Source organism: Coptis chinensis, chromosome 7 (genome assembly GCF_015680905.1).
Source record: "Coptis chinensis isolate HL-2020 chromosome 7, ASM1568090v1, whole genome shotgun sequence".
Taxonomy (NCBI): domain Eukaryota; kingdom Viridiplantae; phylum Streptophyta; class Magnoliopsida; order Ranunculales; family Ranunculaceae; genus Coptis; species Coptis chinensis.
In genome coordinates, this window is record NC_141462.1 from 87,923,641 (window position 1) to 87,935,602 (window position 11,962).

General features: G+C 37.4%; 1 protein-coding gene across 1 annotated transcript; it reads left to right on the top strand.

Moving 5' to 3' along the window:
- The first annotated feature begins 6,296 nt into the window (after window positions 1–6,296).
- Window positions 6,297–6,884, top strand: LOC147489698 (uncharacterized). The gene has a single exon (XM_086574708.1). The coding sequence runs from the start codon at window positions 6,297–6,299 to the stop codon at window positions 6,882–6,884; it is 588 nt and encodes a 195-aa protein (XP_086430834.1).
- Window positions 6,885–11,962: the final 5,078 nt, after the last annotated feature.

The window sequence follows — 11,962 nt, forward strand, 5'->3', positions numbered from 1 at the left end:
CATGAGACCCACCAATTGTGTGGTTTGTTCATTTCGCGTTATGACTTGCCCGGGATGGTAGGTGCAACCTCATTTGGTTGCTCCTTACACCCCATCAGGCAGAGTAACACTAGAGAGGTTAGCACAGGTGGACGACACACGATGAAGGGCTTGGCAAGTTATCATAGCGTGGCAGGACGCAAATGAGCCTTGGTCCTATGAAGAGGATGAGGAGGAGGATGATGCTTAAACGATGGAGATAAAGTAAGTTTTTAGTTTCAGTTCGTGTCTGCTTATGTCCCAAGCAATTTGATTCTTGTTATCCCCATAACGAATGTAACTCACATAGAGTTGCGTATGTTTTTCTTTATCTATATTAGTATGTTTTAACCTTATTTTGCAGATGTTCCCAAATTTCATGCGACTCTATGGTATTTTTCTACCCTTTTTATTTCACTACTTTGAGGACAAAGCATGCTTCTTGTTTGGGGGTGGCATAGAAACACGTGTAATTAAGGCATCTGTTAGGATATAGATATGTACAATATGCACTTGTTTTCTAGTAAAAATTTCAAAAATTTAAAAATATAAATAAAAAGGTTATGCTATACACTTAGGAATATTGGTATTGTTTTCTTTCCCTATGCTCTTAATAATCTAGAAGTCTCGCGTTAGGTTTTGTATTAGAATAGTTTTTAGAAACTTAGGTTAATATGTAGATAATAATCTTTGCATCTTTCTATAAATATATTGCATGAGTATCTATGATTGTTTAACAGTAAGTTTCTGAAATCTAGGCTAGAGTACTTATTCTACAAATCCTGTGAGAATATAGCCTAAAGCCTTATATGAGTGAAACATTTGAGAAATGACACAAGAGAGAAGTAAAATCCAGATAGAGAAATCACACGTCTACTTGCTTGATCACTATACTATATCCTAAGTGAGAATTTAGGACCTCCTTGGATCGATATAGTTAGAAATTCAAACCTATGAATTATTTTTTGCTAGTCGCCCCTCTGAGCCTTTCTTTAGCCTTTCATAAACCGCAAATCCTTTAACCTTTTACAAAACAAAATAAAAATAAAAATCAGCCTACCCATTCTTTGAATGAGTCTGAGAATAGAGATGAAGAATAGAAAAGAGAAAGACCTTTGAAATTAAGAATTTGTTAGTCGCTTCTAATAAGAAAAGAAAGTTTCCATCTAAATAAAAAATAATAATAAAAAATAAATAAATAAAAAACAAATAAATAAAGAGATAAAACTCCAAAAACAGAATTAAAGGAGTCAAAAGCCAAAGAAAAAAAAAATGGCTAAGGATGGAAACAAAGTGTAGAAGCAAAAGTAAAGAACAAGGTTTTCTCTAGTTACATAATATGAAGACTGTATTATCTCAGACTTGTCCTTTTTTGAATATCCATTTATTTCCTTCTTAAACAATCTCCTAATCCCCGCAACACCTAAATAAGACTTCTAGCTCAATTAGGAATAGGTTAGTGTGATAATAAGTGGCAGATGCGTTTGATCGACTTCGGCTTCCTTGTGTGTCATTGAGTTTGTAAGGTAAAGTGTGCCCACTACACACTGGAGTTGTGAAACTTGAGCGGAAAAATTAGAGTGTTTTTGTCATGACTTTTATGTGAGGACCTACTTAAAGACGCTATTCCAAAGTTTCAAAAACGGACCTATTAGTACATTTCCTAGTATTACTCATTGTATATATGTTTATTTGTAGATGATTGATTATTATGCATATATTAGCTTATGTTCCGACTTGATTATTCTGTATTCATTGCTAGTGAGATGATAGATAATTGAGACAATAAATAAGGAAACAATAGTTTTATTTCTTAGTCGTTGTAGTATAGATGAAGTTTGTGAGTACCTTCACTGGAAAACTCTTACGAGGATATAACTTGTCCACTAGGGAATTCCTAGTGGTTTAAGGCCTTGTTGCATATGGTCAATGCAATTGCACTCGGCGAAACGAAATTAGTTAGACCTCCATTTTTGGTCACTTATTCTAATTTCTCATATTTGCTTGAGGACAAGCAAAATGCTGTTTGGAGGTAGTTTGATAAGAGCCCAAAACTATAGTTTTAACCCTTTAACAATATTGTTTTTTGACCAATTATGTGATTAATAAGTAAGAGTTAGAACTTTTATCGTGTTCTTATGTATTTCAGGCATTGGAGTCGAATATATGCAGAAATGCGCCTTTTTTGCGAGATAATGGAGCAAGGGTTGGTTGTTAAGAAGTTCTATGATTAAATGCCAAGATCTAAGGAGAAAAATCCCATTTAAATCCCGATCAAAACTAAAAAGTCAAAGTCAACGCGGGCAGAAACAGCGCACAAAAGTAAGTAGAACTTCTGAAGGCCGTATCTTTGGTCTCAGACCTCGAATTGGGCCTACCTTATGTCAAAACGACCAGCTTAGAAAGTACTTAATAATGGTCCATGCCTTAACCCAATCAGAGGAGAAAAAGTGAACAAAAAGGTTGTTAAAGTCAAATCCAACTGAAAAGGCCTCTGTGGACTGAAGAAATTGGGTTTTAGGCTCAATTTTTCGGCTCAAAACATGGCTCCTCATCCCATGCACAAAAAAGTGGATCTTGTCTCCTCCATTTGAAGACACAAGACTTAGCTCTTAAGCATGTAGTTTTTTTAGTTAGCAATTATCCAATAACTTGTTTGAGATCTAGTTTTTTTACATGATAGAATTAGTTTTTCCATTCTAATAGATTAGTTAGAACAAAGAATGAATATTATTTAGAATCATATTTAGTTTTATAATAAATTATTAGTTTTTCATTTCAATTTAGTTTATTGATTCAATTCTTATTTAGTTTAGTTGTCTTAAATTCATAATTAGTTGTCTTCATTAATAATTAGTTAATCATCATCTTAGTTCTAAATTAGTTTTAAATCTTGTTTTAATTCATTTGGAATCATTATTATTATTGTTCAATTAGATTTATAAGTTAATCATTTCTTCAATAATGGGTTGTTCTATGTGTTCTTGTGTTAGAAATGATAATATAATGATTCAAGGCTAAAACCTCCATTAGAGGGGTTTGAAGAAGCCTTGATGAAAACTTGATTTTTGTTAGCGTAGAATAGTTTGTAATATTCTATTCCATTCTAGAAAGTAATTAGTTCACCATGAGAATGGGTTTGATTGCTTCACATGCTAGTTGTTAGTTGGTAGAGATTACCATAAACAATTAGGAATTATAAACACCCAATTGTTATGCGAAGCATTGCAATTCGGATTACGATAATTCTTCGTTAGTAAATTAAGTCGAGTTAAGGTGGAATCAAATTCCCCTAATTCTTTATCTAGATTCGAACCTTAGTATTTTAATTGCCATTTTATTATTTAGAACATTTCGATTACGTTATTTCCCATCGTTGTTAGCATAATTATATAATCCATATTCTCATTGACGTTGATAGAACTTATAATCTTAGTTAACGTGAATTCTAAAGAACTAGGAGTGGAATGAACTTTCTATTCCAACTATATTGCACTAGCATCGAGAGTAGAAAACTTTGATAATATTAAGCCTGAAAATAATCTTTAGTTTTACTTGCGTTTGAGTTTTGTTGCTTATGCGTAGGTAAACTATTCATTTTACCTTTTATCAACAGCCAACTTGGATTGTGAACCCATCCAAGAAGAAGCCTTGGGCATGATTAAATGCTTGTGTGTCTCCCATATTGGCATAAAAGTATGCAGCCAAACTTGGAGAATAAGTTTGGTCAGGTGAAAGAACTAAGGAAGACCACCCAATGTTGGTGATGTATTCACAGAAATGAAGGTCATAAGCATTGGAATCCATCATAGCCTAGAAGGATTGCTTAGGAATGATTCTTGGTGTAGCCATGCTTGATGAAGATAGGTTAGTGATAAACGTAAAAATTGACGTTTCCACTCACGAATAAAAGATGAACTCTAAACGCAAGTAAAACTAAAACTTTACTAACTATTTTATTTATCTAATGAATGATAAACAATGATTCAAATAACTAATCTAAAACAAGGTATGAAAAACTAATTAATTAACTAATTAAAAATTCTCAAAACTAGATCTAGATTATTCTCTAATGCCTACTTTCTATCTAATCCCCCTTTCCCTTTAGAGCTAAGTCTTGTGTGTGGAAATGGAGGAGACCAGATCCACATTTTCGTGCATGGGCTGAGGAGCTATGCTTTGGGCCAGAAAATCGAGCCCAAAGCCCAATTTCTTCAGTCCACAGGGCCCTTTTCAGCTGGCTTTGACTTCAATATCATTTTTGTCCACTTTTGCTCTTATGATTGGATCAAGGTTTGGACCATTGGAAAGCTTTTTCCGAGCCGGTCGTTTGGACATAAGGTACGCCCAATTCTGAGGCTTGAGTCCAAAGATACGGTCTTTGGAAGTTCTATTAACTTTTGTGTGTTGTTTCTGCCCACGTTGACTTTGACTTTTCAGCTTTTGACCGGGCTTTACAAAGGTTTTTTCTCCTTGAATCTTGGCCTTTAATCACAGAACTCCTTAGCGACCAACCCTTGCTCCTTTATCTCGCCAAAGTGGTACATTTATGCATATAATTGACTTCAATGCCTGAAATACATAAAAACACGTAATCTGCATTAACTCTTATTTATTACACATAATTGATCTAAAAGTATTATTGTTAAGGGGTTAAAACTACAGTTTTGGGCTCTTATCAAACCACCCCTAAACAGCATTTTGCTTGTCCTCAAGCAAATATGAGAATTTAGCATAAGTGACCCAAAATGGAGTTCTAACTACTCTCGTTTCGCCGAGTGCGATTGCATTGACCATATACAACAAGGCCTTAAACCACTAGGAATTCCCTAGTGGATGAGTTATAGCCTTGTGAGAGTTTTCTAGTGAAGGTACTCACAAACTTCATCTATACTACAACGACTAAGAAATAAAACTATTGTTTCCTTATCTATGCCTCAATTATCTATATATCTCACTAGCAATGGATACAGAATAATCAAGTTGAAACCTAAGCTAATATATACATAATAATCAATCATCTACGAATAAACATATATACAATGAGTAATACTATGAAATGTACTAGCAGGTCCGTTTCTGAAAACTCGGAATAGCGTCCTTAAGTAGGTCCTCACATAAATGTCAAGACAAAACCAACCGATTTTTCCGCTCAAGTTTAAGCTATTCCAAATGCGAGTGGGGACACTTTACCTTACAATCTCAATGACACACAAGAAAGTCGGAGTCAATCAAACACATCTGCCACTTACTATCACACTAACCTATTCCTAATTGAGGTAGAGGTCTTTATTAGGTGTTGCGGGGATTAGGAGATAGTTTAAGAATGAAGGAAATGGATATTCAAAAAGGACAAGTCTGAGATAATAGAGTCTTCATATTATGTATCTAGAGAAAACCTTGTTCTTTACCTTTGCTTCTACACTTTGTTTCCATCCTTAGCCATATTTTTCTTTTTCTTTGGCTTTTGACTCCTTTAATTCTATTTTTGGAGTTCTAACTCTTTATTTTCTTTTATTTTATTTTTTATTTTATTTGGATGGAAACTTTCTTTTCTTATCTGAAGCGACTAACAAATTCTTGATTTCGAAGGTCTTTCTATTTTCTATTCTTCATCTCTATTCTTAGAGTTATTCAATGAATGGGTAGGTTGATTTTTTTATTTTGTTTTGTTTTGTAATAGGGTAAAGGATTTGTGGTTTATGAAAGGCTAAAGAAAGGCTCAGAGGGGCGACTAGCAGAAAATAATTCATAGGTTTGAATTTCTGGCTATATCGATCCAAAGAGGGCCTAAATTCTCGCTTAGGATATGGTATAGTGATCAAGCAAGTGGACGTGTGATTTCTCTATCCGGATTTTACCTCTCCCTTATGTCATTTCTCTAATGTTTCACTCATATAAGGCTTTAGGCTATATTCTCACAAGATTTGTATAATAAGTACTCTAGCCTAGGTTTCAGAAACTTACTGCCAAACAATCAAAGATACTCATGTAATACTTCAGAAATTACTCGAGAGGTGATCAATGGCATTAAGATAGTCTTGGGTATTGGAACTGATTGTAGAAGCTCAAATAGAGAATGGTCTTCACTGCTGAAACTTTGCAGAGGGTCGAGCCAGGTGGTGGAAATCTATAAGAGTTACATATGTGCAATAGTTAATGGGATTTGGAAGGAGCGAAATGCACGTAGGTTCTCCAATCATAGTAGGCCAGCATCAGCAGTGTTGGAATGCATTCTGAGAAAGATAAGAAGGTATCTACAGGTGAAGGTATCGGAAATGGAGGACACGGACGTCGCCCGAAGGCTAACTAAGGATATCGGGATCCTTGTGAAGTTTAAAAGTGCGGCACAACAGTTTTGTACCTGGGAACCACCTGAACAGGATAGATTCAAATTGAATACAGATGGGGCTATTGCAGATAATGGTACGGGTCATGGGGGAGCAATCAGAAATAGTAAGGGTGAGTTATTGAGAGCATTCACTGGTAGTGGAGGAGAGAGGTCAGTACTCTTCCAAGAATTGAAGGTCATCGAGATTGGGTTGAGTATATGTTTGGAAATAGGCTGTGTACAAGTGGATGTGGCATCGGACTCTCTACAAGCAGTACAAATAAGTAATAAGCGAGCCAAGCCGCCATGGAACTGTCAAGATGTGCTAAACCATATTTTAGATATAGCGTCACAGTTGTTAAGTTGTACTTTCTCGCATGTTTTTAGGGAGTCTAACAGAGTGGCCGACCACCTAGCTGGCCTATCTATTGACCATGGTTGTAATATTGTGTATGTTGGTCCTCCAATAGGTAGGGAGTTGTATAATTTCATTGAGGAGGATGCAAGAGGAACCATATATGTACGAGTTGGATGATGAATACAGGTGAGGGTCAGCCTAACCCTAGCTTAAAGTTTTTAAAAAAAAATACTCATGTAATATATTTATAGATAGATACAAAGATTATTACCTACGTATTAACCTAAGTTTCTACAAATTATTCTAATGCAAAAGCTACGTGAGACTTCTAGATTATTCAGAGCATAGAGAAAAAAAACAATACCAATATTCCTAAGTGTATAGCATAACTTTTATTTTTTATTTTTTTTTTGAAATATTTGAATTTTTAACTAGAAAACAATTGCATATTATACATATCTATATCGTAACAGATGCCTTAATTACACGTGTTTCTTTGCCCCCAAACAAGAAGCATGCTTTGTCCTCAAAGTATTTAAATAAATAGGGTAGAGAAATACCATTGAAACGCGTGAAATTCTAGAACATCTGCAAAACAAGGTTATAACATACTAATATAGAAAATAAAAACTGATGCTACTCTATAAGAGTTCCACCCGTTATGGGGTTAATGAGAAGAAAATTGCTTGGGAAATAAGCAGACACTAACTGAAATAAAAACTAACTTTAACTCCCGTGTCTAAGTATTATCCTCCTTATCCTCCTCTCCAAAGAGATGAGGTTCCTTCGCATCCTGCCACGCCATGATAACTTGCCAAGCCTGTCGCCGTGTGCTAACCTGTCGAGTGTTACTATATCTGATGGGGTGTAAGGAGCAACCAAATGAGGTTGCACCTGCCATCCCGGCTAAGTCATTACTCGAAAAGAGCGAACCACCCAATTGGTGGGTCTCATGACTTCGACCCTTTGCCAATCCGTGAACTGGGTACAGAATTCAGGTAGACAACTGAGCATGATGCCCGACAAACTAAAACAGGCATAAGAAGATACTTATGCCTCATGCTTTGGGCTCTCTTAAGACTAGCCACTAATAGTCGGGGAATATCATATCGGCAATGTCCCTCAGTTAAAGCAAGGAAAACGTCACCATCAGTACTATTTGCAGAGGTAAACTGCCAATCCCCTAAAATATTCATTAGGATGAATAACATGGTGGTGCCTACATTTAGGGACAGGCTACCAAGGGCTATGTTGTAACGCCCTTGGTCCATTATACAAAATACCCTTCCCCCATAATACTCTTGGAAATATGTATAGTCATAGAGGTATGCATTATCGGTCATATATCCCCACGTGTGAATAGGATCAGGTATTGGTATTCCCGAAGCTAACGCTACCACATGCTTATTAAATTCTAGTGGCGTGTCATCAACCATGACGGAGAATTCTTGTTCTCCATCCTGGTTACAATAGAACTTAACATTATTGTAAAAAAAATTAGTAAGCTTAGGTGAATATGAGTTGTATTCACTTACCAGTAGATGCCTCCATCATAACTGCAAGATCCTTTTGCGGAACCAATGTCCATAAGTCTCGCTTCCCAATAAGTGTTCAAAAGACTGCTCCGGTATCACTATAGGCGAAGTTATCACAAAACTACTCTCTAGAACAGCTGCAACGATCCTAGAACAACCTACAAAAAATTGGAATTTTTCGTGCCCACAGGGGTCAAGGCGCGGGGTGCGCTCAGGCTATGCCTGGGTAGGGCGCGGGGTGCGCCTTGGTGAATTTCGAGTTCTAGGCACTTGGGCGCAGGGGGCGCTCACTTTTAGTCTTGGTAGGCGCTGGTCGCGGTTTCGGGGATAAAACTGGAATTCCAGTTTTTGGCGTAGGGTTTAATTTCGGTATGTGCTTGTAGGGGCGTGGGTTGCGCTCAAGACGCTTCGACCGACAAGGCTTAGGGCGCAAGTGTGCTCTGAGGTGCTGAAATGTGGAAGTGAGAAGGAAAAAGAAGGAAAGTTGGGAGTGAAAGGTGAGAGATGAATGTGAGGTGTAGTGTGGGTTGTGTGTGGAGAATGAATGAAGTTTATATAGGTTTGAGTTTCCAAAATGAATCGGGAAATTTCCAAAACACTTTAAGGCAATTACCGGAAACAGAAATTTCCAAAACCGAAAACGGAAACAACCCATATTCTGGATTCTAAAACAACCCTAATATCTTTTAGATTGAATTTAGAATAGTAACTTCTAAACTCTTTTAGATTTCATCCTACCACAACATCTAATTATAGGTATGCCCATATTGGCAATATTTTCAACCATCACCCCAAAACACTTCTAATATGGAGGATCATATAACAAATCATGCTAGAGTAAATAATATTACCCCCAAACAATTTGGAAAGGTGGGATTAACAATAAAAACAATGCACAATTCGAAAAGAATTATATTATATTAAAAATTGAACTTCAAACAACATTTTAACTACCAAATTCCCATTTAACTTCGGAATTCAAAGTTTAACATCCGAACTAATAAAAAGAAATACATAAAACATAAAAGGAAAATAAAACAACATCTAATCCATAATAGTCCTAAACCACTCGCTGCTGGTAGTGGAAGGCACCTAAGAAGGAGATGGCTCCTGAGTTCCTGATGGGCCAGAGCCATCCGTCTTTTGGCGACGACGCTCGTGCCTCACAGACGCCTCCTCAGAAGAAGAACCCCCATGGGGTGGGAAGCGTGCAAGCATATCTTCTCGAAACTTACGCTGGGCATCCATCTCGGCCTTCATCTCTTCCCAATACTCATCCTCGCGCTGGGCTCAAGTCTCGAAGTTATGATGCATGGTAGCCTGTTGAGTCCAGAGATCTTCACAAATAGTATTGAGGGAACGCATGCCACGATGAAGCACCAACATGCGTTCTGCATCCGATTTACACCTCTCCAAGGCATCGGCATCAAGACATGTCGTGTCCTCCTCATCCTCCTCAACTACCCTCTCTTCAGGTAACCTCCACGTCTTTTGGATACACTCCATATAAATAGTAGGATTTCTGTGCTCTTTCAGCCAAATCCTATCAGACGTCGGAGTCACTCTCAAAGTCATCATGATCTTCATGATCAAAACAGGGAGAGGTGCAATACTCTTCCCAACTCCTCTAATCATATTACCCAAAAACTCCAGAATACAGAATTCATACTTCTGCTCCTGGAGTATCCATAAAACGTGAAGGCAATTCAGACTGATGTCACTAACCTTCTCTTTCCCGATGGCATTCCTACCAATCCACTGAGCTACAGCCAGCTGGTTGGTTCTCCAAGACGACTGGCGAACACAATGCGAGCTCGCATTGTAGTTCCCTTCCAAAACAGTCGCATTCATCAAAGGCTCGATCCCAATAAATTGGGATTCCTGTAATGTGGCATCAAGATGGCATCTAGGCGGAATGCCTAAAATCTCAGCCAACAACCCAGTAGATACTTCTCTCCTCCTCCCGGCCACCTTAACAAAAATTCTATTCGCATCCAACTCCCTCGTCCTATAAAACTGTTGGACCAAATCTTCGTGGTAAAAATCGTCTATCGAGTACCACAAACCACTCCAATCTCTCATAACCATCTCGTCACCGTAAAATGGAGCGAAGTGGTCAGCCGTAAACGCTTGCTCCGGCAAAATCGTTCGTCTTTGAGCCATTGAGATTTTGGAACGATTTGGGGGTTTAAATGGAATGTGGGGATGGACTTTGAGACTCCCTCACTAACAAAACAATGGTGGTGGTGGCGCGGTGGTAGCGGGGCCATTCAAATTTCTTGGATTTTTTCTCATTTTCGGTGGTTGAAATTGTTGGAGGTGGTGGTGGGAGTGTTTTAGAGAAGATTTGGGGTGGGCTTGTATTGTGGGTGTGGGTGTAGTTAGGTTTTATTTTTTTTATTATTATTTTGGTTGCTAGGCTTGAAGCTTTGTTAATGGCGGTGGGAAACAAACTCGTGACTGTTGGTTTGAAGATGGAGACACACGTGCGCACGAGATTGGGCCCAAGCCCAATTTGATTTTTTGAATTTTTTGATTTTTTGCGCAACTTCAAACTAAATTTGGCGCTTCGTTACCGGTCCAATTTTTGCAAATGAGCTATGGAAATGACCCGGAGAGAATTTCCAATCCAATGATCCATAAAACACTGTAATCCGACCGTGGGTGACATATAAGAAGATGGAAAATGCCTCAAAGTGCGTGCATGACGTAAGTTATGCGAACTAATGAACTCTAATTTCATAGATAATGTCAACCCGATTCGAAATACGATTAAACGGCCTAAACAACACAAATGGAAAGTTGAACAATCTAGGATGGAAATGAACACCCCATCCCCAAACAAAAGTAGGTCTTTTAAAGTCAGATTCCAGAGACTTCCTAAATTACTATGTTTATGATTTTAACAATTTTTTTTTATTTTTTTATAAAAAATATTTAATATAAGAAAAATAAGAAAGCAATAAATGCATAATTCACACCATAGAGGAACATGAGTAAAAAATCGAGACAACATGCAAGAGTAGAAAACGTGAATTATGTTTAACGTGGACTTAGGATCCGGTACTTACAGCCACACACTCCATAAGGAGGGCCCGGTTACCTAAATGGTGCACTTACCAATATATGAAATTGTAAGGAAGTACACCAAATAACAAAATGAGCCGTTTATAGTCCGATACTCGAGACTTTAACAAATAATTGGATATATATATATACACCCAGCAGTTTTCCATATATCAACAACCTAAAGAGTTGTGGGTCTTTCCATAAATAAATAACATAGAATGTATCCCCAAACATAATCAAACACCAAGATTTTCTACAACACAACTTATTGAAATGAACGCGAAGTCTGATAAATCTAGAACGTACCCGAGCATGCATCTTCTTCTTCATCTTTGAACGAGAGGGTGTCCAAGTGAATGATCGTGAGAAAATGGATGTTTGTGGAAGATATGTTAGATATGGATAAGTTTTAGAAGGAACGAATGGAAAAAATGAGAATGTGGGTACTATCTCAATTCTGAAAATGAAGGTGTCAAGTGCCTTTCCCTTGGGAATTATTTCTGTATTAAGAGGATTTAGATAATCATTAAGGACAAAAGAAACAAGATGGTCAAGCGCAAACTCCAGGTTCCATTGAAAAGGTGTAAGGTGGGGAAAATTGATGAGGGAAGATGAATGAGTGTCAGCTAGAGCTCTCAGGTCTAGATCTTT